Source organism: Crocuta crocuta, unplaced genomic scaffold, assembly GCF_008692635.1.
Source record: "Crocuta crocuta isolate KB4526 unplaced genomic scaffold, BGI_CrCroc_1.0 scaffold698, whole genome shotgun sequence".
Classification (NCBI taxonomy): Eukaryota; Metazoa; Chordata; class Mammalia; order Carnivora; family Hyaenidae; genus Crocuta; species Crocuta crocuta.
In genome coordinates, this window is record NW_027530855.1 from 1,107,233 (window position 1) to 1,131,802 (window position 24,570).

The 24,570-nt window shown below is 44.3% G+C and overlaps 3 protein-coding genes across 15 annotated transcripts in view; 2 read left to right on the forward strand and 1 right to left on the reverse strand.

Moving 5' to 3' along the window:
- Positions 1–12,240, forward strand: part of NSD3 (nuclear receptor binding SET domain protein 3) — a 113,164-nt gene extending 100,924 nt beyond the window's left edge. For 4 of the 6 annotated variants that reach the window (XM_077769495.1, XM_077769496.1, XM_077769494.1 and 1 more), the window contains 8 exons: positions 766–968; positions 1,703–1,815; positions 2,410–2,679; positions 7,502–7,618; positions 9,307–9,448; positions 10,492–10,598; positions 11,352–11,556; positions 11,983–12,240. In XM_077769495.1, coding sequence (XP_077625621.1) covers positions 766–968; positions 1,703–1,815; positions 2,410–2,679; positions 7,502–7,618; positions 9,307–9,448; positions 10,492–10,598; positions 11,352–11,556; positions 11,983–12,224 — 1,399 coding nt within the window. In that variant the 3' untranslated portion in view covers positions 12,225–12,240. Of the gene's footprint in view, positions 1–765; positions 969–1,702; positions 1,816–2,409; positions 2,680–5,272; positions 7,421–7,501; positions 7,619–9,306; positions 9,449–10,491; positions 10,599–11,351; positions 11,557–11,982 lie in introns of those variants that run through there. The other 2 variants (XM_077769497.1, XM_077769499.1) reach the window with 2 other exon arrangements.
- DDHD2 (DDHD domain containing 2) overlaps positions 1–24,570 on the reverse strand; it is a 61,863-nt gene that overhangs the window by 13,074 nt on the left and 24,219 nt on the right. The window contains exons 18-19 of one of the 4 annotated variants that reach the window (XR_013336350.1): positions 8,976–9,073; positions 7,774–8,168 (exon numbers count right to left, since the gene is read on the reverse strand). The gene's annotated coding sequence lies outside the window, so the exon portion shown is untranslated. Of the gene's footprint in view, positions 1–7,773; positions 8,224–8,975; positions 9,074–12,213; positions 13,873–24,570 lie in introns of those variants that run through there. The other 3 variants (XR_013336351.1, XM_077769506.1, XM_077769504.1) reach the window with 3 other exon arrangements.
- On the forward strand, positions 13,866–23,946 carry PLPP5 (phospholipid phosphatase 5). 5 transcript variants are annotated; one of them, XM_077769509.1, is made up of 8 exons: positions 13,866–16,975; positions 18,440–18,508; positions 18,967–19,057; positions 19,490–19,553; positions 20,037–20,161; positions 20,793–20,963; positions 22,558–22,746; positions 22,841–23,945. In XM_077769509.1, the coding sequence occupies exons 1-7, from the start codon at positions 16,733–16,735 to the stop codon at positions 22,716–22,718; spliced, it is 924 nt and encodes a 307-aa protein (XP_077625635.1). In that variant the 5' UTR covers positions 13,866–16,732; the 3' UTR covers positions 22,719–22,746; positions 22,841–23,945. The 5 variants fall into 5 exon arrangements, with proteins under 5 accessions (XP_077625635.1, XP_077625634.1, XP_077625636.1 ...); XM_077769508.1 differs by having other exon boundaries at positions 22,558–23,944; XM_077769511.1 differs by having other exon boundaries at positions 16,851–16,975; positions 18,440–18,548; positions 22,558–23,946.

Consider the following 24,570-nt stretch of genomic DNA (forward strand, 5'->3'; position numbering starts at 1 on the left):
GTGGTCATTCTTCACTATAGCATCAGTTTATTCTCAAATGATACCCTTAACTACTAGAAATCAACTTTTATACGTTGAAAGACAATCTTATTACTAAGATTGTCAAATTTGGAGGAACACATAACTTTTCTAGGAATGAAATTGGTTTTGGAATAGTACTGGCAAATTCTAATTCTTAAGTTGGGTAATGAGTTGTTATTTTTAGTTGTTATGCTTTATAACTTATATATTTATGATATTTCTTTGTATCAGGTATTTATTTTTAATGGAAAAAAACTAAATTGGGTGTTTAGGGTCTAGTTTATTTAGTCTGAGTTTACTATTTCATGAATTCACTAATGTTTTTTTATTTTTCTTAATTTTTTAAATGTTTATTTTTGATAGAGAGAAATAGTGTGTCTAAGCAGGGGAGGGACAGAGAGGAGGGGACAGAGGATCCCAAGTGGGCTTTGCGCTGACAGCAGAGAGCCCAGTGTGGGGCTCGAAATCATGAACCATGAGATCATGACCTGAGCCAAAGTCAGATGTTTAACTGACTGAGCCACCCAGGCGCCCTTAATCAATGTTTTTAAATGATGTGTGGTTTGGGCAGGATTAAAGATAAACAAGGTATTTTGTGTCCTTAGAATCTGAATCAAAATTGCAAAGTATAAAACCTTTGTTCTCCCTCATGCCAGCCATGTAAAGAATGGTATGATTTTCCATTCTTTTTTTTTTTTTGATTTCCCATTCTCTTGATTGATCTAAAATTGCTTTTGTTTTCAGATGGTGGCCAGCAGAGATCTGCAATCCCAGGTCTGTGCCACTGAACATCCAGGGCCTTAAGCATGACTTGGGGGACTTCCCCGTGTTCTTCTTTGGTTCTCATGACTACTATTGGGTGCACCAGGGCAGAGTGTTCCCTTATGTTGAAGGAGACAAAAGCTTTGCTGAGGGACAGACTAGTATTAACAAGACCTTCAAAAAAGGTGAGTCAGATGATGTTTACAGTGGCTCAAAACCAAGACTCGATGGTTGATTTCTCTGCATCTCCTAACTTGCACTTGACATGTTTCTGGTATTAGGGAGCTTTTACCAGGTGTGACAATCCAGAATCCAGAAGTATCCAGTCACTATTAGAACACATCTTACCCAATCAGTTAGAAAAATACATTTCAGTGTAGTAGACTCTGCCATCTGTGTGAAAGGAGTATCTTCAGTGATCTTTCTACAAACATAGAAATTATTTTGGAAATAGTCTTCTATATCCAGTGAAGCTCCTTTGCCACTGAAGAGTAGTAAAAGCTTCCCATGAAGAGCCTACACGTGTTTTTGCAACAAGTTTCCAGGAAGTTTGGCTTTCTGGGTAACAGTGAAAGGAATTTAAATCTAGTACAAGGTAAAAAGCTGGGGTTTTTTGGTTCACTGGTTATTTTTTTGCTTTACCTGGAAGCCTCTGATTGTTGAAGTAGGACCTCTTCTCGAAGGCAGCAACTTGCACAGAGCACAGTGTTCAGCTATAAACGAGTTATGTCCTCTTTCAGTGTTATCCTATCCTGGTGGAAAATGGTTATTTCCAGAATAATTCTAAAAAGAACATCGCAGGCCAAATTCGGGGCATTGGGAAGACAATGTAAAACTGCTCTCCTAACAGTCTTTGTTTTTTGGGGGGTTTTTTTGTTTGTTTTTGTTATTTTTATACTTTGTTTGGTCTTATTGGCAGCACTGGAAGAAGCTGCAAAACGTTTCCAGGAATTGAAAGCACAAAGAGAAAGCAAAGAAGCGCTAGAGGTTGAAAAAAACTCAAGAAAACCTCCTCCTTACAAACACATCAAAGTGAGTCTTTACCCGTGAACCATTGGCATATTTGACAGGCAAGAGGAAATGCATCGCCCTCAGTGATTAGAAGGCCCTTTGTGACTTATGAAAACTTTTGCTGAGTATCGCCCAGTCTTCTGTAAAGCAGACTGAGAGCTTTTGTTGGAAGCATAAGTGGGAGCCAGAGCTACTGTGCTGTGAGAAGGAGTCTTGGTAAAGCCCTCTCACACCTGCGAGCGGCATGTTCCCTGTGGAGCCCTGTTCTCACCCTACCAGGCTGTCCTGCAGCAAGTGAGGGGATAAGGCATTTACCTCCTTTAAAAATTCCAGAAAGCCCACAGTTATTTCTAGTTCTAAATTCCCATCAACTAGTAGAAGAAATACACACGAAAAGTAAGCGCGAATTCACATCAGATTTTGATATTTTTGTCCTCTGTGGAGAGGCCATTTTCTTCTTAGCTTATTCATAGGTTATTCATGAGGAAAGTGAAACCAAGACATATGAAGAGCCTTTCTCAGAATCACACCACTGTAGCAAAGCCAAGAAGTTCATGGATGTGTCTGACGTTCCTGCTCAGATTCCTCCCTCTCATCCATGACTTGGTTTTCCAGGCTAACAAAGTAATAGGAAAGGTGCAGATCCATGTCGCAGACCTGTCAGAGATCCCCCGCTGCAACTGCAAGCCGGCTGATGAGAACCCGTGCGGCCTGGAGTCGGAGTGCCTGAACAGGATGCTGCAGTACGAGTGCCACCCGCAGGTGTGCCCAGCCGGAGAGCGGTGCCAGAACCAGTGCTTTACAAAGAGGCTCTACCCTGATGCAGAGGTCATCAAGACAGAGCGGAGAGGCTGGGGCCTCAGGACCAAAAGGAGCATTAAGAAGGTAGCGTGGGACAGGGGCCATGGGGGTGGTGGGACAGACCAGGGCCTACGCCTCTCAGAAGACGCTTCATCTCCTCCTAGGGATGAAATACATAGGGATTTTGGGCAACATTTTGAAACTTTCAAGTTGAGAGTTGGCATGTCTTGAGCAGAGCAGAAGTGGTAGGAAGAGGTAGTAATAAATGCACATACACTTTGGATGTCCTATGATCAGTCATAAAAAGGAGAAAGGGACATTGGTCATTTCCTTTTTTTTTAAAGTTTATTTTGAGAGGGGGGGGCGGGGGGGAATGAGAATGAATATCCCAGGTAGGGTCCACACTCAGCATCGAGCCTGACACAGGGCTCAATCTCATAACCATGAGATCATGACTTGAGCCAAGATCAAGAGCCAGACTGAGCCACCCAGATGCCCCCCATTGGTCATTTTCTATTTGAAATATTTTTGACTTGTTAAGCAAAAGAGATGTAAAAGGCTTAGTAAAGTCAAAAGAGTATAAAGGTCAGAATATTACTGGGATGGAAACTAGCAAACCCAAGACTTTGCGCCAATGTCACAATTCCTTGGCCGTGAGGATGTGGCCAAGCCACTAACCTCCTTGAGCCTCAGTTTCCTCTGCTCTTGAGTGTATGTATCATAATCCTTGCCCTACACACTTAAAAGGGTTGTTGCCAGTCTCAAGTTAGATCATATGTGCAAAAGCAACTGACAGAAGTTGAGATCTTTAACTCCTATAAATTATCTTCATTCTTGGGGTACCTGGGTGGCTCAGTTCGTTAAGCATCTGACTCTTGATTTCATCTGAGGACATAATCTCATGATTTGGTTCATGGGTTCAAGCCGTGAGTTGGGCTCCACCCTGACAGTGCAGAACCTGCTTGGGATTCTTTCTCTCTCCTGCTCTCTCTGACCCTTCCCTGCTCGTGCACACACACACACACACTCTCTCTCTCTCTCAAAACAAATAAACCTTAATAAAATATCTTCATTTTTATACTTTGAGGCACTTTTTCCAAGCAGTCTCTTTGAAGAAAAATTTTTAAATGCAAATAACTCGAGAATAAAAATCACCAGCAAATCCTAATCGAAAACAGTGTTCTACTGAAATATCTAGGGACAAGCCTGAATAGTGTGCGTTTTCAAACAAGGCCCCTGGCTGGGCCTCACTTCCACCCCTCCCGCTGCTTGCCCAGAGCCAGTAGCGAGTGTGCAGGGAGACTCACACTGAGAGGGGTGGACATAGTGGGAATTAAAATTACTCTTGATATTTTCTACCTGTAAAAAAAAATAAGCTTTGTAAGTAAAAAGCACTGTAGGAAAGAGAATCAAACAATACAAAAAAGAGAAGAGTGAAATTCCTTCATCTTGTCAAGTCCTTGTCTCCTTACCAGAGATGACCATTGTTAATAGGTTGTCATGTAGCCTTTTATGTATACAAATGCAGAGTCCTATATTCTATACTTATAGGGTTTTTAAAAGCAAATATCGTACATTTTGTTTTATCCCAGTTAATATATCATAAATACCCCTTACTGACAACCCATATAGATTTCTCCTCATTCTTTTTTAACATTCCCATTGTATTCTATACTAAAATGTACCATAGCTTATTTAGCCTATTTTCCAATAAATTTATATATATGTATATTTAATTCTGTAACGAACATTCTCGATCATCTGCCTTCATGCACCCATTTCTATAGGTTAGGTCACTTGAAGTGAAACTCATTCACTAAGCACATGTTTGTGAAGCTTCTTCTGTGTGCCAGGTACTACTCTAGGCATTTGGAAAAATAGTAGCGAACAAGACACCTGCTAGAGACAGGTAATAAACAGATATGTAATGCTAAGTACCACTAAAATGCTACAAAGAAAAATAATGCTGTCGAAGGGGATGGCTGGTGATAGGAATTGTTATTTTAAATTACTTGGTTAAGGAAGGCTGAGGAGTGCCATTTGACCTGAAGAATGAGGAGAAAAGCCATGCATTTCAGACTGAAGAAAGAGCAAAGACAGAGGCCTTAGCCTGCTCCAGGGCCGGCAGGAGAGCTAGTGCACCTGCAGGAGAGGAGAAGGGGCGCAGGTAGGAGATGGGAGAGGAGGTAGCCCGGGGCCAGATCTTATGGGACCTTAGAGACCACAGGAGGGAGACTCCTGGAAGTTGTTAGTGGGAAGTGACTTGATCTCAAGGGATGTATTCATTTTCTGTTGCTGCCTAACAATAATACTGCATTGGGAACTTATGATGTCACACACATTTTATTTTCTCACAGCTCCCCTGGGGTCAGGAGTTGGGCAGTGCTTGACTGGGTCCTCTGCTTAGGGTCTCACAGGGTTTCAGTCAAGACGCCTCCCAGGACTGGGCTCCCATTCTTGTGCCTCAACTAGAGAAGGATGTACTGTGCTGCTTGCATGGCTGTTGGCACATGTTGTTGGCTGTTGTTCTGCTCTGTGCAGCTGTAGGTCTGAGAGCTTCAGGCGGTTTTTGTTTCGGGTTGTTGTTCTTGTTGTTTTGCTGCTATTAGTCTCTAGAGGCTGCCCACCATTCCTTGCCAAATGGGGTTTCCCGACATGGCTATTTGCTTCCTCACAGCCAACAAGGGACAGAGACACTCCAGCAAGAAGGATGCTGAAGTCCTGATATAACAAACTCCCAGAATCACATACATTCGGTCATCTTTGCCGTATTCTGTTGGTTAGAAGCAAGTTGTGGGTCCTGCTCACTCAAGGAGAGAGAATCACACCACAGGCATGAGCGCTGGGAGACAGGCATCGTGGAGGCCACCTTACGCATCTGTGTGTGCCACCCTTGTGTTTCCGAAGAATAACTCTGGCTGTAGCCCGTGAAATGTATGATCACGTGGAAGGACTAACAGAGACGAGACCGTTATTGCCCAGGAGAGAGAGGGCGGCGCCGTGGACTGCTAGGCTTGTAGTGAGCACGAGAGAAGCGGGTAGATGCTGACATTTTGAAGGCAGAGCCAACAGGATTTTCACTGATGCATCAAATGTATGGATTGGATTGCTTGGCCAAATGTCATCGACATTTAAAATGTCATTATAGAATGCAAAACTTTATTTTTTAAAAAATCTCTACACCCAACATGAGCCTTAAACTCATGACCCCAAGATCAAGAGTCACATGCTCTTCTGACTGAAGAGCCAGCCAGGTGCCCCTAGAATGCAGAGTTTTTGATGTTACTTCGATGCCATGCATATCATATATACAAATTTTGCCTATGACTTCAGGGGAGGTTTAGGGGCTATCCTGAAATGTATCCAGTTTAATATCATGTTAACATCTTTTATTAATTTTTAATGTTTATTTATTTATTTTTGAGAGGTGGGAGGAGGGGCAGAGAGAGGGAGACAGAGGATCCCAGGCAGGCTCTCCACTGAAAGCAAAGAGCCCTATGTGGGGTTTGAACTCACGAACCGTGATGTCATGCCCTAAGCCGAAGTCAGATGCTTAATGAACTGGCCCACCCAGGCGTCCCTAACATCTTTTAATAGTAGTTGCATTTATTTTAAAGTGTATTCTAATACATTAAATTGATATAATCAAGAGAAAAGAAAATACAGTCAGGATTATTCTGCCCAGTAGCACTTTAGGAATTGTTAATGTAAGACAATTGCTCTTTTACAAAATAGCTGGAAGTACACATCCCTGAAAAGCAAAATCATAAAGACTTAGTAGCAACATGGAAAAGATTTTTGGTACATTGAGGGACAAAGGCCAAATATGGAATTTGATTGTACACAGCCTGTCTTTCACATGTAACAGATCCCTGCAAATGTGGGCCAGAGCCAAACGAGGGACTTCCTGTCACAAGGTGATTTCTATTTACAAAATTAAGAAAATATATATTGAAAACTGAATTACACTTCACCTTTTTGCTGTAGTCTTTAAGGACAGATTTCTAGCACTTTTAAAGTTCTCACTTGGTTATTTTTATTCACAATTGAATTCACAGTTAATGGGTGTTTTTTGAGTGGTTTTTTTTAAAGGTTTTATATTTTTAAGTAATCTCTACATCCAACATGAGGCCCGAACTCACAAAAAAAGTAAGAGTATCACTACATTTTTGCCAACAGATTTGAAAATTTACATGAATGGATTCTTTAAAAAGTGTAATTACCACCACTCCCACAAAAATGAATAGAAAATATGAATAGTTCTATAAACTATTAAAGAAATTGAAACCATCATTAAACACCTAACAAGGGTGCCTGGGTGGCTCAGTCAGTTAAGCATCCCACTTTAGCTAGGGTCATGATCTCACAGTTCGTAGGTTTGAGCCCTGTGTCAGGCTCTGTGCTGACGGTTCACTGCCTGGAACCTGTTTCGAGTTCTGTGTCTCACTCTTTCATGCTTGCTTTTGCTCTCTCTCTCTCTCTCTCTCTCAAAAATAAGCAAACATTAAAAAAAAAACACCTTCCAACAAAGAAAACTTTAAGCTCAGATGGTTCCATTGGTCAATCTGCCAAACATCTTAAGTTAGAAATAATGTCAATTAGAACAGAATAGAATAGGATAAAAAGAAGGAACTAGACAGATATGGTAAAATATATGCAACAAAGATGGTAAGGAATTGTGTTTTGTTATAAAAAGAGTTCACATATAGAGAAAATATACGCAGTATGTAAGCAAAGGTGCCACCTGAATGCCAGTGAATGACAACTACCACTTGTTTATAAGATTACAGTTGTACTTCCAGCAGTCTTTCTGGTTACTTCTCTCAGATTACACATACGGGGTTAAAGAATGCTTTCAAATAGAACACACTGGCTTTACACTTACTTGTTACGTGCTTCTCTGCAGGGTGAATTTGTAAATGAATATGTTGGCGAATTAATTGATGAAGAAGAGTGCAGATTGCGAATCAAGCGAGCCCACGAGAACAGTGTAACTAATTTTTATATGTTAACTGTTACCAAGGTAAAATTGCTTTTTTTTTGTAAGAAAAAAGGATTCTTGGTTTTTGTTTCGTGGTCTTAGGTTGAAGTCCGTTTCCTCTAATTTGATTTTTTTTCCAGGAGAATTAGAATGGTTTGCAGTAGCCAGTATGCTACCAGCCACAGTGTGCTACTTACGTCAGCGCGCACCGTGGCTGCTTAGTGGAGCCTTGCATGACAGGGCAGACATACGTGGCCATCAGTCCCAGCTCTTCTGGTCATGGAAGGACCCAGCCCTCAGTTTCTCCATCACTGACAGAGACCGTCAGCTCTGTCCTGCTGAGTTCTAGAGCACGGTTAAAGTTCTGATTTAGCCAAAATTCTAACTCTGAATTGTTCTGTGTACTGAAACTTCACGTCTGAGTTAGGACAAATGAATGCGGCCATAAGCAGGGTGAGAGGAAAACTGCCAGTTTAATCCATGCGATTGTAAGCCGCCTTTGCTGCACGTTCTGTCCGGTCCCCGCCTCACGTCTGCAGCAGCCCTCTGCCATGCAGGGATGAGAAACTGAGGTCTAGCCTTGACAAGTGATCTGTTGAGTGAAGAGCAAAGACTAGTACCCATGTTTCTGGTGTTCTAGGCTATCCCTGAAACCAAGAGAATACCATTAAAAGTCAGAACTAGAAATCACTAAGAGGAAGCTTATTCTAGGGGCACCTGGGTGGCTCAGTCGGTTAAGCTTCCGACTTTTGGTTTCGGCTCAGGTTGTGATCCCGTGGTTTGTGAGTTCAAACCCCAGGTCGGGTTCTGCGCAGACAGTGCAAAGCCTGCTTGGGATTCTCTCTGTCTCTGCCTCCTCTCTCTCTCCACCACTCACACTGTCTCTGTCTCTCTCAAAATAAATAAACTTAAAAAAATTTTTGTTAAAAAGCTTATGTTAGCTGATAGGTCATCGTTTGACAGTTTTACAACTTTCATAAACATAAAACGCCGTTTATTTCTGATTGCTGAGTAGCCCTTCACATCCTCCCCTCACCGGTAGGGACCCTCCAGCCATCTTGACAATGCTGGGGAGGCCCCGTCCTCCAAAGTTTAGACAGATTATCAGAGTTCAAATTCAGGAGCCAGAATGTTGAGCTTTTGACTGTATTCTGAACGTCAGTGTTAGTAAAACAGAAGGAACAGATAAATACTAAAGAGTATATCCCACATGACAGCCCTTCCATCGATCAAATCTCAAAAGTCTACATTCAGACACCAAGTCTTTCATTTTTCCTCCTTCCCTCTCTGTGGCCTACGCTCTTCTCCATTTGCCCCCATAGTGGTTTCACTGCTTGAGCAGAGCAGGAAACGGGGGCTGACAGCAGAAAACCGTAGTTCCCACCCCCACACGGCTCACCCATCTCCATGCTCTGGCATCACAGAATGCCCTTCCTCAGCCTGCGGCCAGCGTATCTTCTGCGTAGCATTATTCTGTGGTCTGTGTCTAGAAATAAACTTAAAAAAAAAATTAAATTCTAATTTATCTTAAATGCTTTGACTTGAAGGTCATCAAGTAAAGTCAAGAACTTAGTCAACGGCCCAGAGAGCACACGATGTTGGACTTGTCAGCCATCGGCTGGTGGCAAAAGGCTGCCCTCTGTGGCTCTTGGCCAAGTTGGCTGTTTCTTAGAGAGGCTTGTACTTAGCTTTTATGTTAAAGGCACCTTTCATTTCTTTTCTTTCTGAAGGACCGTATAATTGATGCTGGCCCCAAAGGAAACTATTCTCGCTTTATGAACCACAGTTGTAATCCAAACTGTGAAACACAAAAGTGGACAGTAAATGGAGATGTTCGAGTTGGACTTTTCGCGCTTTGTGATATTCCTGCAGGTAAAAAACCAGCTTTGCTCCCCATGCCCCCCTCCCTGGGCAGGACATCCTTCAGGGTTTGAGGCTCAAGGATTTATTCTAATAAGATAGAATTCTCTTTGAAATTATTATCTGCCATTAAGAAGTGAAAATCTGTGTCCTGCAAAAGGGAATTGAGCAAGAGCCTTTCTGTCAGAGAGGCTGTCACAGAATTCTCTGGGTCCATGACCCTACTGAATTACTTCCAGTTCTTGCCATCTGTGCAGTATAACCAGACGCTTAAGCTTTTGTTTTCTTTTTCAAAGTATTAACATACTATGTTAACTTCAACTGACGTCTGGGCTTGTTTGGTGGTGGAAGGGGTGGGAGGGGTGTTTGTTTTTTAGTTGGAAGATGGTCTGTTTCAGAGTAGACGTAAAAAGCTTCTGAAGCCTGCTGCTTCATTTTTCCTTGCCCACCCAGCATCTTAACAGCAGAACTTAGTTTCTTCTCTGCCGGGTTTGTAGGAAAATGGGTGAGAAGAGAAGAGCTGTAGCTAGAAGAGACTAAAGGCATTCCCGGAACTCGTGGGCTCGTCAAGACCAGCTAAGAGAAAGCTTGGACCTCCCAGTTCGAATTCCTGGGTCTTTGGTGTGAATAGTAAATCTGCACGGTGAACTCTTTTCTGATCATAACCCAGAGCATTAATCACCGGAGATGGTGTGGTCGCCATGATTCCAGGGTCCTATTATTCATTCAGAAATTGGTGTAAATTAGCTTTAGGAAAGCAGCCGAACCAGAACCTATTTGTCTTGAGCACAGATTTCAGATTCTTAGTCTCTGTTACATGGATTTTGACCACTTCAATGCAAAGGATATGACAACTTCTATAGACTGTTTTTGCCGTCATCACTGGTGGATGGGGGTGTTTTCCGCTATCATTTTTCCCCATCACTGTCTTCTGTGGAACACACGCGGGTGAGGGAAAAGCCTTCATGTCAGAGTTATAGCTCTCTTGAGCATGCCTGTGGCAGCATTTCTCCTCCCCATGACTTGAGTATGAATAATTATTTCTCTTGTTTTAGGGATGGAGTTAACATTTAATTATAACCTGGATTGTCTGGGCAACGGCAGGACGGAGTGCCACTGCGGAGCGGAGAACTGTAGCGGCTTTCTGGGAGTGCGGCCGAAGGTCAGTCGTGAGGGGAGCGAGCACCCCAAGCCAGCGGGAAATGAGGAGTGGGGCTGCTCAAGAAGTATATGACCATCTCAGGAAAATGCTGGCAAATGAGTGCCTGGATTAGTTCAAGGGACCGTTGTGGTAACCAGAGTTTAGACTCTCTAACGAGGCATATCCTAGTAAGATCTGTCAGGTTCTGAAAATGTGTTTGTATTTCTGATTGTACTTGAAGTTACCCATATCGTTTTCAAAACTTTTTAAAAATTCACATCATACTTAAAACCACTGAGTGAGGCACTTTAAAATGGTGTATTCTGGGGCGCCTGAGTGGCTCAGTCGGTTAAGTGTCTGACTTCAGCTCTGGTCATGATCTCACAGTTTGTGTGTTCAAGCCCTGTATCAGCTGTCAGCTCAGAGCCCACTTCAGATCCTCTGTCCCTCTGTCTGTCTGCCCCTCCCCTGCTCACTCGCTCTCTCTCAAAAATAGACAAAAAAAAAAAAGATCCGTTCTATGGTATATGAATTATGTCTCAGTATCCTTGCAATTTAAAAAACAAAGCACGTTATTCAAAAGTAGTGAAAATGAAGCCATATTTTTATGTTCATACTGTTATGGGGTAAGTCTTGCCGGTGGTTTTTAGGTCATTGAACAACTGAACTTAAAAGCGCTTAAATGAACATGGGGGTGGTGGGAGTTCCTGTTCTGTGTGAAGTTTCCCGCACCGTGTTCACCACAGTCATGACTGTGGTCGTTCTCCCTACCAGCCGACGTGTGCATCAACCGCTGAAGAGAAGGCCAGAAATGCTAAGTTAAAGCAGAAGAGGCGAAAAATCAAAGCAGAACCAAAGCAGATGCATGAAGATTACTGTTTTCAGTGTGGAGATGGTGGAGAGCTGGTCATGTGTGACAAAAAGGACTGTCCCAAAGCATACCACCTCTTATGCCTTAACCTGAGTCAGCCACCATATGGTAAGCTAGACTCCTGAGACCCTGTCCCTGACTCGCGGGGGACCGAGGAGGTACTTCACTCTCCTGAGTGGAGCCGTGGAATGGATGAGATTGAATAGAACAGCCAACAGTGGCAGACACAAAGCATGCTTATGAAAAATATGCCCCTGCAAATAGGGTGTGGGCGTGGGCCGGTGGGGCTGGTCTCTGAGTCCCCGTTACCCTGGGTGAGCAGTCGGCTCCTGCTGCGTTAAGTTGGGGGGGGGGGGGCGGGCAGCACGCCTCCGTGCTCAGCGGTGCACCCACTCCACTCGTAAGTTTGGCTAAAGTCTGGAGTGGTGCTCAGGTGAACTCAGTCTCCAGTCAGGGCAGACGGTGGGAACGGAGATCTTTCACGGGTCATCTAGGCGGACACTGATGATTTTTCCTGTCCCCGCCCCTCACTAGGAAAGTGGGAGTGTCCGTGGCACCAGTGCGGGGAGTGCGGCAGCGCCGCCGTCTCCTTCTGTGAGTTCTGCCCACGCTCGTTCTGTAAAGACCACCGAGAGGGGGCGCTGGTTCCCTCGGCCCTGGAGGGCCGGCTCTGCTGCTCCGAGCACGACCCCCAATCGCCCGTGTCTGCCGAGTACTGGAGCAAGATCAAATGCAAATTGGAATCACAGGATCATGGAGAAGACCTGAAAGAATAAATGGGTGGTGATTTATTATTTTTTTCTTTTTATTGACATAACAAAAAGGAAAAGAAAAAAAGGGGAATCGGTGACGATTGTGGAAGAGGATTGGGCCGCGGTTAGCACCAAGGCCGTCAGCGCTGCCTTACTCAAGTGCGATGGGGAGCGGTGGTGCGGGCGGGAGCACTTGGTGGTGCCTGTTTCGGGTTTGTCGGCTTGCGGCCTCTTCTGTGCGGGCCAGATTCCCTTGGTCTTTTCTTGCCTTTTATTGTGCTTCAATGCCTTCGCAGCTGGAAAAAGAGATGTCATTGCTTTGGGAAGAGAAAGTTTGTCAATGAGATAAATTTAAAGCCTAGGATGTGTTCCTTGGGTGTAAAAAGCAAAAGTAGTCATCATTCCTTTATTTATTATATTTTTTAATCTTGAGAAATATAGTTCTGGTAGTCCATTCAGTGTACGTGTGTGTCTCACGTAGGAGCTGGAGCAGGCCCTCTGGGAAAGGCTCTGATGATCTTCAAATACCTCTTTGCTGAGCAGTAGGGAGGCTGACTTCTTTTTCCCTTCAAAATGTCTTTCATAGTCTCAGAGAAGGGCTTTATGGGAGTACCGAATCTGGCCTCTTGAAAACAGAATGCCTCAGTGGATTTACCTCTCTGGTCTTAACCTAGGTGGGCTTTACGAGGTGATAAATATCTAGAAAGGTGTGTCATGTGGTTTTGGGTTTTGGAGAAAACTGGAAGGGGGTGCGCTCTCTGAGTTGGAAATGTTTTCCGTTGAACGCAGACATTTTTGATGAAGTGTGTTTATGTGGACGTGAAGGCATCATTAGAGTGGTCACCCCACCTCTACCCCCCATCCTGACACACTGACAAAGGCAGCTAATGAGGCCCAGACCAAACGCTGGATCATACAAGCACCATTTTCTGTTCAGTGTAGTGGAGCCCCCTCGTGCAGCTTGGAGAGAATTAAGGGCTTTTTCTCTCCTGTCTCTGCTTCCTTTTCCCAGTCACATATTCCCTTTGTCAGCTGGCCGGCCGCTCAGCCACGTTTCCTAGTGGAAACTACACAAATAATCTGAGTTGTAGCTGTGTAGGTTTTTTGGTTTAGTTCCTAATTTGGGGGGGGGGTGGAAGGGGAAGGGGCAGCCCCAAGTTCTGTGTAAACAATTTCTATTTAGTATTATCTAGTAACCAACATTGCCCCCATTGAGGAAGTGAGGTGCTTCTCCAGGGTAGGCAAGAGTCACACAAACACACTTCACTGTGGGAAGCACTTAGGGAAGCTCCCGAGAAAGCAGCATTAGCAAAATCTGTTGGTTGCGATGCTTGGATCTCACAGTTGCAAGTGTACCAAGATGTCCATCCGCAAAACTCAGTTGCATTCAATGCCTAGGAACATGTAGATTCCAGTATTCCTGCTATGAAGTAATTAGTCCTGTCAGACATTGTTGTAACACTGTGCTAAGTAGAAGTCTAGGGCTAGCTTGAATGAACTATAACTTTCTCTGTGGATTTTGACTGCTTACACTTGCTGGTACTTGGGAGCATTTATTTTCCCTCAAGAAGTTTCTAGGAACCTTATGAAGGTTGGGAGGGTAGATGCCCGGCCACATTCCTTCAGTTGTGTCATGTGCGTTCCTTCCTTCTTGTCAAGTTAGAGTTCTTCTCTGGAAAAAAAGAAAAAAAAACGCTGTTTTGTGCCTCTCTCTCTTTTTTTAAATGTAAATGTGTAATTGTACTGGATTTTCTCTTGTAAAAAACAAAACAAACAAAAACCACACTACAGTTCCTTTACCTAAGCTCCTAAACTGCCATTTGCCTGATTCCAGAATGCAATTAATTCTGAAGTGACTTCTTGGGCCTCCAGTAATTCTATTGATCAGATACGGTCCCAGAAGAAAGAGCGAAATGGAAAATGCTGTACATGTTACCAAATATAATTGCTATGAGTAACACGAAGTACAGCTTCACCAAAACACTAAACTTTGCTCTTGATCAATTATATAGTTTGATATGCTTTTAAAAAATAATTTAAGAAAATCTAGGTTTTATCATACTAAAACTTTGTGTGTGTGTATGTATATATATATACATACATGTATATGTGTCTGTGTATATGATAAATGTTTGCTTTTTTAAACTAACATGAAGGATTTCTTTTAACATTCAAAATATTATATTCGATACTTGTTGAAACAGTATCCAACATGAAATCTTCTCTCCTTGCTTTGTTTTGGACTCAGTGCTATGTAAAATCTGAGGACTTTTACACGGTGAGCCAGGGCACACCCTCCGCACTGCACGTACCTTAGGTGTAAGTATTTTCCTGCAGCTTCTTCATTGTGTCATATTTGGTTCAAGTATCTGTAACAGCTCTGCTGAGATTTTTTATCGTTTGGGAGGGGGGTACCTAATAGGATTGTTCTGCCATTTCAGAAATCAGTAAAAAACAAAGTAGCCCTGAAGTCTTTGACTGCTCTTTAAGGGTCCGAGAAGCGGCTTCAGTCCCGCCAGTGCCAAGGAGCCCCCCTCACACCTCCGTGCTGTCTCCACTGACCTCTTATGTATTTCTGAGCTACGGAAGCAGAGAGGGAGAGCGCTGTGCTCGCTGTGCCCCGCCAGTGAGATATTCCAAAAGACAGTTGCACTCTCAGTCAGAATTTGGTATTTGCTCACTTTTAAATCTGTATGTGTGGTCAGAGCATAGACTGTTGGTTTTCATTCTTGTCCACAAATGAGATAACTTAGGACAGCATGGGATAATGGTGGTATCTTTTTTTAGCCTCATGTTAATTCTTTGGAAGAAGAAGTGAACGTAAAACTTTTGGTCATCAGCATAAAGCTTCAGAAATCAGATGTAATAACTACAGAGGAAGTCCTGGAAGCCCTCCTGGCATGTGCAGTGCAGAAAGGGGCGGGACCACGGTCACACGGGAGTCAGGAGGGCCGCCCGGAGCTGAGAGGGGGTGGCCGACCCTTCATTCCTGGAAGGCCAAAGCAGCTGGAGGAAGTGATTCACTCCGTTGTATCTAATCAGGGCGAGAGAGTCAGGAGGGAGGTGGGCTTTATTTTCATTTTTATTTTACCAAGTTCCTGCTCCACCTTAATTCTCAGAAGTGATCTGGCCGAAGCTATAGAATAGGCTGACTTTTAGAATCATTGCAACTTGGAGCTATCTGTGTGTTCAAGTCTGGAACATGTCTTAAAAAAATAATAATAATACTAATGGGGGGTGGCTGCTTCCAGCTCCCGTGTGCCATTTTCACAGAGTATTTGGAAACGTGCTTGTGAATAATGGCTTGAAATTCCGAGATAATCATGTAAAGCACTCTCAGACAGGGCAGGCTGTTGGAGACGTTTCTTTTGTGGTTCATGAAGGAGTTTCCTTTTGGACCAGTCGTGTGGTTTGTGTTCCGGTCGGGGCCGGACCCAGACCTGCAGTGTGGAGGGAGGCCCGCTGTGCAGGGAGGAGTCTGTGGACTGCCCGGGATTCGTGGCTCATCCTTCACTTCATTTTAAGTCCCGGGCTGTTCCTTTAGCATTCACCTTAATGTCACGGTGCTGCCACATGCCGCGGCCGACGGGCTCAGGAGGCCTGGTGGCTCGGGAAGCTCGCATTTGACGTACTTCTACGTGAGGTACAATGACCCTGGGGAGTTGCTTTGTCGCTGGGCCACGCAGATTCCACTTCCTTCTTCCAAGGCTGATGCATCTGGCCACCCCGAGTCATTCGGCCGTGTTGTTGCAGACGTGAAGTGATTTCCTTTAGCCCGGGGCCACCTAGAATTGGTCCCCGGTTACCTGTCACCGGGTCACCTGTAGAACTCCCTTCCAGTGTCAGATGAGCTGGGGGATGGATATAATTAGACAGCTTTGCCATGTATTAACAAATACTGAGAAGTTGAAAATTTGTATATACTGAAATCTAGCGACTTTTACCCGGGGCAGGGACGGGGAGAGAAAGGGGATAGACTAGGGTGAGGGCGGGGACTGATCATGTTTACTGCAGGTACGAAGCAGTCACTTTAACATTGAGGCCTCTGCCTCATTGAATTCAGGTTTCTTAAGTACTTGAAACTCTTCAGATTCCCCTTATTTTACAGTTATTTTTAAATTTATGAAGTAGAAGGCATTGTTTTGTGTGCTGTTTTGAAAGCAAACCGCCTATAGTCTCTTCTCTTTACCGCGGATGTAAGGCGAAGTCCTGAGCCGGGAGAGCGCGCCCACAGCACCCGTCTCCGATTTCCTGTGCGCATTCGAGGGAGAGGCTCTTGCATGAAATACCAGCAGCATTTTATGACTATTTCCTATGTGTGTTCTTTACTTTGTCATTCTGTCAACCCTGTCCCCATGCACCTCTTCTTTCCTTTTAAGATCTATGCCTGTGTAGGGAAAAAACAAAAATTTGCACTTACGTCGCACTCCTGACATGCAGGGTGTGATCTGTGTGTTCCAAAAAACATTTCCGTTCTTTTCTCGTCAGTCCATTGCTTAGGTGACAAGTTCAGGTGCTTGTGGCACGTACATATGAAGGGGGAGGAGGAGGAGAGCGACCTGTGCTTCAGTAGCCGTGCAAGGCCATTATGTTTAATAAAAAGGGAATTGCCACAGTCTTTTATTCAGCCTCTAGTTTTCTTACGTGACCTTCTGCATCTGCGGATTGGCACAAAAAGGTGCGAGCGCGCCCTCTCCCTGCCTGCGACAGACCTCCGAGACAGACCTACAGCGCGAGCGGGTGGCTCTCGGCCGCCAGCAGATCCCCGACATAAGGTATTTGTAAGGTCTTCTTGTCAGTTTGGGAGTGGACTGGATGAAATTTACTGTTTTACTTTTCTCTCATTTTGCTGTCACATACCCTGTGTCAAAACAGAAAATCATGTTGCCTCCGGTGACCAAGATGCTACATGAGGATTACAACCGGCTAATAATTAGATCCTTTTTATATACAAGGGTGTGTGCACAATTGGAATTAGGATGAGAAATTCATTTGTAACCACTTGTGATATTGCACAACAAACACAGATACCTACAGATTCTGTTTTCATTTTCTTGTGATCTTTATCTATGATAATGACCTTTGTAGATTGGTTATTTCTGTACTTTGTTTATCTGTAATAAACTTTGTAGATCCTGTGAAATGTTATTTTGCCTCAATCACTTGAGACTTGAGTCTTTAATAACAGAGCATCAATATTCACTAAAGTTGACCTCTCTTGAGTGTCTGTGACTTGGCTAGCAGCTCTTGACACTAAGGGAGTAGTGTTCATTTTCCCTGGGGGTGTTCCACTAGGGCATTACTGTATAATGACTTGATGTTGCCACATAGACTTCAAGATCTATGTTTTGGGGGTTTTGTTGATCGGCCTATGTTTTACTGCATAGTGTGAAACGTGTAAAGCGTGGTTAACCTGTATATAGATAGCTTACTGGTGACTAGTTATAGTACATTTAGGATTGCCTGTAATTTTAAGCTTCTTACTACTGTGTGTGCTGGTAGGAACATAAATTTTTGTACATTATATTTACTGAGATGTTGCCTTTTTTTATTTTACAACTACTTTGGAATTCAGATGTGTTTTTTGCTTCCGTGAGGATTAATTTGGAAAGGTTCTTAATGACATTCCACTGATTTCAGATTTTGCTTGAGATTGACTTCAATAAATTGTCCTGTATGGTCCAAATTAACTTGTGGACTTGTTCACTGCCTGTCATTTCTTGCCACAGCTGCTGGACAAGGGGTATTAATGGGAGGGAGGGGACTGGGCGCGGGGCTGAGTGACCCACGATGTGAGGCCGCGGCACCGCTGCGCCCTTCGGGATGGCCCCGCCACTGCGCTGCGGATAAACCTGGAGCCGAGTACGTGGGCTTTGGTTTCGTTTTCACAGCCGGGAGGTCCCTGGAGATGGTCGCTCCCCGCTCGCTAGGCGCGGTAGAATATCGAGGCACCGCCTGGTGGGCGAAGGTCGCCACGGGGAGGTGTGCATCCCTCTCATCCAGTTGATTTCTCAGACTGACTCCACGGAGACGTGCTGCCTGGCGGAGCCCCGCTTGCCAGCTCACTGCCCACGAGCCCTAGAACGGCCCCGCTTGGCCCCTCACTCCCTTTGCGAGGCGCTGCTCTCAACTGCGCGGGGCCGCCCCTCCGGCTCCCGGGATCGCGACCNGGAAGCCCCGGCAGCTGCCGTCCCAGCAAACACGGGGGCCGGCTCTGCACATTTTTGTTTCTCCTTTAGGGTAACAGAGCTCCTCCCTCCCTTCCAGCGGCTGATCCAACCAGAGGAGATGTGGCTTTACCGGAATCCGTATGTGGAAGCAGAGTATTTCCCTACCAAGCCCATGTTTGTGCGTGGAGAACTAGCCTTCCTTCTGACCCTTAGTACTTACTACTGAGCTTAAGGCCAGGAAGCAGGAGGTGGTCATTTTGGCTCCAAAGTGATCTTCGTGGGGAACTTATCGCCCCCCGCCTCCATCATGATGATGTGCTAAAAATTGTTTCCTTCTGATCCACATTTGGAGAGCAAGATGTCCGTTTTGGCTCCAGGACCATGTTCTGTGAGCTTAGTGGGTGACCGCGGTGCCACGCGCTGGTAGAGCTGCCGCAGACACTGGTGCTGCTTATGTTAACACGAACGGTGAGCTCTGACGCATGAGCTCTGCTGTCTCTACCACCCCTCTGCCCTGTAGGAGCTCCTTTAACGACTAGCGGGGTGTTACGTGGGGTTTAGATTGGTTTTTTAACCTCTGCCACGTTCTGGTTCAGGTCATTGCATTTCTTTGCCCGCTATCTCTGATCCTCCTGGCCAGGTGTCTCAAGAAGGCAGACAGGACAGACAGCAGACAGGCCTGTCTGGGTAAGAATGAGCCCTCGGTCTCTGGCTGGGTTATCTCCTTGGTGCTCGAACGAGAAGGCAGAACTTGTGGGCTCCGCCACTGGAGGTGTGATCTCAGCGGGTGGAGGCCACCGAGCTCTGTGTTCCTAAAGTCATCCTGTCTCCCCTGTGCCCGTGCTGTCACCCATGACACCGAAAACTAGCACTCTAAGAACCTAGTTAACCTCCTAGCAGTGCCTAACTGCACTGGATAAATGTGTACCCCAGAAACGCCTTCGGCCTAGTCCAGAAGTTCTCTCTCGGCGACACCTTAAGAGCTAGAATTATTTTCACGCTCCGCTCTGGATGGAGCCTGACCCATCCTGTCTCTGAAAGACGTGGCCGCTCTCTTAGGAGGCAGTGACCGTGCCTCCTAGGCAGAAACCACCAACAGTAAGTTTCTTTGCTTTCCAGCTGCCAGCCTTGCCCTGGCTCTGAACGGCGTCTTTACCAACACAATAAAACTGATAGTGGGCAGGTGAGTGAGCCGAGTCGGTGCCAGGTGCCTCGGGCCTGCACCCCAGCAGGAGGTGGGTCGTGCGCCACCCGTCTTTCTCCTCATCCTCTCCTCCTCCTCCTGTTACGTGCTTTTCTGCGTTCCCTGTGGTTGTCCTGCAGGTGACACTGGGGCCCCTCGCTGCCCTGAACAGCATTTCCCCCAACAGCGCAGCAGGGCCTGTGTCCTCTAGAGCACACGCTGAAGCTGCAGTGTGACTTGCTCTTTGCCCTAAAGATTCATCACATGCTGGAGCGGCTCCCGCCGGCCCCACCCCACCCCCCAATTTAAATGCTGACCCTGCAAATAATGCTTCTCTTTTAATGGTGACTGTCCTAATCCACTTCCATTATTTTGCCTGGACACCATTTGACCGAAACAGGATTACGGATGTCTGATAATAACCAAAAAGTAGTTTCTTGGGCTGTTAGGCGATCTTTGTTGAGATCATGCTTATTTTTCCAGGCCACGCCCAGACTTCTTCTACCGCTGCTTCCCGGACGGCCAGGCCCATTCTGACTTGACATGCACAGGAGACAAGGATGTGGTGAATGAGGGCCGGAAGAGCTTCCCCAGTGGACATTCTTCCTGTACGATTACCACGTGGACTTGTATGCCTTTTGGGGGGGGGGGGGGGGTGTGTATNCTATCCAGAAACTAGAGAACCCTACCCACTTCTTTAATAACTCCAAGATTTCACAAGCCTGAGCCTCAAAAATTAGGGTAAATATTTGAGGACAGAGGAAGTGGTTTACCTTTCTGAGATTTGGGACGTTTTAGGATTATTGTATTTGCCTAGATCCTGCGATCTTGTACTAGTTATAAATATTAACCTTTGCTGAAGGACAACTATGGGTCAGGTTCTTTGCAAAGCATTTTTGATTCTTGCCTCATCTGATACCATAATAGCACAATGAGGTGAATAGTACTATTTTTATGATGCTCACTTATACGTGAGGAAACGAAGGCATTGAGAGGTTGAACAACCTGCCCGGTTGTTAGTATTCCATAAACTATAATCAGGACAAATGTTATTAACTCTGGGACACAAAATAAAGTCCTTCATTTTCCCTTTTGTTTCCTCTTCCACCATCATCAGTGATCTATACCAGAAGGGTATCAAACAAGGATAAAACATGCAGGCCTCCTCGCCACCTATGTGCAGATGGGGGACGGAGTTTCCTTTAAAAGACACGTACTTATAGGTTTTCCCTCTTCCAGTTGCATTTGCTGGTCTGGCCTTTGCTTCCTTCTACCTGGCAGGGAAGTTACACTGCTTCGCGCCACAAGGCCGTGGGAAGTCTTGGAGGTTCTGTGCCTTTCTGTCACCTCTCCTCCTCGCAGCAGTGATTGCCCTGTCCCGCACCTGTGACTATAAGCATCACTGGCAAGGTAAGCGACGTTTTCGTGCCGCGGCAGCTCACACGTTTCACCTGCCCTTTGATCCCGAACACTTGGCACACAGGGGACGCTGAACGGATCTGCTAAGCGATTAAAACCAGGGAGTACGGGATGGTCAGTTTCTGAACCAAGAGCACGTGTATGCAGCTGTATGGAGGATGGGAAAGCACAGTTTCTTCTAAGGAGAAAAGTCCTCAATTTCCCATTATTCTGAAGCATCAGAAGTTCAGAACTAAGAATTTTTACCTTTCTTTAAGAAATTTTTTACCACAAACCTCAAAAGCTCAATTTACTTAGAGTCTTAACAATCAAGTTTGCTGTCATGAGGTTTTTGTTCAGAAACTAAAGTAAAATTCAAGACATCAAATTGTAGTTAAACCAAAGAAATTTAAGTTGAATGACATAGTAAAACACCCAAATGATAGGATATCTTCACAGAAAAGTCCTAATTAAAAAAAAAAAAAAAACCTGACAGTATTTCCCCGAAGTCTTTAGGAGCCCTAAGGCTCCTAAAGAATTCCCTCCCTCTCTCAGAAATAAATAAAACATTAAAAAAAAAAAAAAAAAAGGAGGGGCTAACAGCATTAAGTGAAACTTTGTTATTCTGAATTTTTTAAAAAATTTAATCTAGTATACTTGGAAAAAGGCTTATTTACACTTATTTAACTAAAGATGTGTTTTGATTTGGTTTAGAAAAGAACCTGATGATGATAATCCTATTATTCCTGTAACAAAACTGAGAAAGCCTAAAGAAGCCATAAACCTGGAATTGAGATTTTTTTTGCAGCCCAAACAAGCAGAGAAAGTTGAAGGGCCAAGGTCTCTCTACAGACGCACCTCATTTTATTGCACTTTACAGATAATTGCGTCTTGTGCAAACTGAAGGTCGGTGGCGATGCTGCGCTAAGCGGGTCTGTGGGCGCCATTTTTCCACAGCATTTGCTCACTTCTTGTTTTCTTGGTCTCGTTTTGGGAATTCTTAAATATTTCAAACTTTTTCATTATTACTGTATTTGTTATGGTGCCCTGCGATCAGTGATTATGACTTGCTGAAAGCTCAGATGATGGTTAGCATTTTTTAGCAATAAAGTATTTTTTAAGTAAGGTATATACTTTTTTTTTTTTAGACGTAATGCTATTGTACACTTAATGGACTACAGCACAGTGTTAGCATAACTCATTTTGCACTGGGAAACCAAAAAATTCATATGACTTGCTTTATTGAGATAATCCTTTTACTGCAGTGATCTAACATTGAACCTGTTGGGGTTGCTGGGTGGCTCAGCTAGGCGTCTGACTTTGGCTCAGGTCATGATTTCACAGTCTGTGGGTTCGAGCCCCATGTCAGGCTCTGTAAGGACAGCTCAGAGCCTGGAGCCTGCTTCGGATTCTGTGTCCCTCTCTCGCTCTGCTCCCTCACATACTCATGCTCTGCCTCTCTCTCTCATAAAAATAAAAAATTGTTTTTAAATAGAATTGAACCCGCAGTATCAGTATGCCAGCATGGCGTGATGTTTTAACACAATTTACGAGTCTAATATAAGAGACCTCATAGTAAGAGAAGACCTTATCTCTTCTCTTTCAGATGTACTGGTGGGATCCATGATTGGCCTGACATTCGCCTACGTCTGCTACAGGCAGTATTATCCTCCGCTGACGGACACAGAATGCCATAAACCGTTTCAGGACAGACTTGTACTTCCTGCTGCACAGAAGCCTGGTGATCCTGGTCATTTTAGTATTTAGAAGTTGGAACTTCCTCAGTGGAGATTAGGTGAATCAGCTCTTCATAACTGCCCAAGAATTTGAACTTCTGCCCTCTTATGAGGTATGAGTGAGGACATCAGCACTTCATTATGCCTCCGTAGGTTTATGCAGTTTGGCTCACATGGATTTATCATGGAGTTGAAGCTCAAGGTTGTTTTTCACTGCTCTGTGCCACACATTCTGGTAAGAAGACCATACAGCCACCAGCTGGTATCCCACTGTCTACAGCATTTTACATCTCATTTAAATGCCATTCTTGGAAGGATCTTTCACAAAGAAACCTTTACAAGGGCCGCCTGGGTGGCTCAGTTGGTTGAGGGTCCAACCAGATTTTCGCTCAGGTCATGATTTCAGGGTTGTGGGATTGAGCCCCACGTCAGGCTCTGTGCTGAGCATGGAGCCTGCTTAAGCATCTCTCCCTTTGCCCCCTCTCCCCTGCTCAACGCACACTCTAAAACTTAAAACAAAACAAAACAAAAAACTTACACAGAAGCCTTTAAGTATCCTAGAAGCTAGAGATGAATTTCCATAGCTCAAAGTCCAGGGCATGACCAACTAAATTATTTTAGTTTACCTTCTCCAGTGAGAACTCCATCAAGCCTTAAATAGGAAAATGTCCAATTCTGGCTATTTTACCTTCCTACACATGTATCTTAGCTGAGTCTAGTCAAATATTGCTGTCCATTTGCACCATGCACTACCAGGGCATAAATTACTTATTGAATTACAAAATAAACAGTTTTAAAAAACGGTAAGGACAAGTGAGGCAGAAGCCACCATCAGCTGCTAGTACAGAAACATACTCCTAAACTGGGCTCACTAGTTTCTTTCCGTCCACGCACGATTAAAGACCTGTCCAAAGACATCAACTCTGCCAACTGGCTAAGGCAGGAAAGAAAAATTACGGATGTCGTTTTCTAGAGGAAAAATGAACTTTTTCTGTCCCTTCTTCATAATGGGATTTAAGGAGCAATTTTACGGATTTAAGGAGCAATTTTACAGAAGGTCATGAGAACTGACACTCTAGGACCTAGAAGTACCTTTCTCTTTCCGATCATACTTCCGATATGACCTTGGCTTAAATACTTCTTTCTACATATTCAGTGTATCTTTTTCCTTCAATAAATGCGATATTCAAAGAAAATGGTTACTGTGGGTGTTTTAGGTACTTAACACCACTTGAGAGCCACAACATTTCCACGGTAAAACCCTGGATTCCCTGTCTGACATGAGTGACACAACTGTTGGCAATAGAGGCTGACACCTGTATTACTGAAGAACAGTCTCCGTATTTACTTTGTACTCGCCACGCTTCACGACAGCCGCCTAACGAAAACACCAGTCCAGGGAAAAGAACTTAAATATTAGTTCTTTGCCCAAACATTTTTAAAATTTGCTTTAGTAATATATATGGGGAGAAAATGGTTATTGTATTGATTTTCTATATAATGGATGAACCAGGTGAAAGTAGGCAACTGGTCAATATGGTTTTATTTCAGTGTTTCATAAACTTCTAAATATAATCATGTAAAAAAACAAACATTTCAAAAAGTGCAAAATATTAGAAAGCTAATCAGTGCTATTAATCTTTTCCATGCAGACCATCTCTTGCTGAAATAAGCAATACAAATTCTGTAGCAGGGAATATGTATAAAATGATACTCTACAGTTTAAAAATAGTCTTGGTCAAGAGACTGCACATGATATGACTGAAGTAGTGCAAATAATACACAACTAACGGGTTTAAATCAAGCTTCTCATCCTGTGTGACACGCAGCCATGATGCTACCACAGGTGGGGCGACAACACCTAAAGCTCAGGTGCGGCTGCC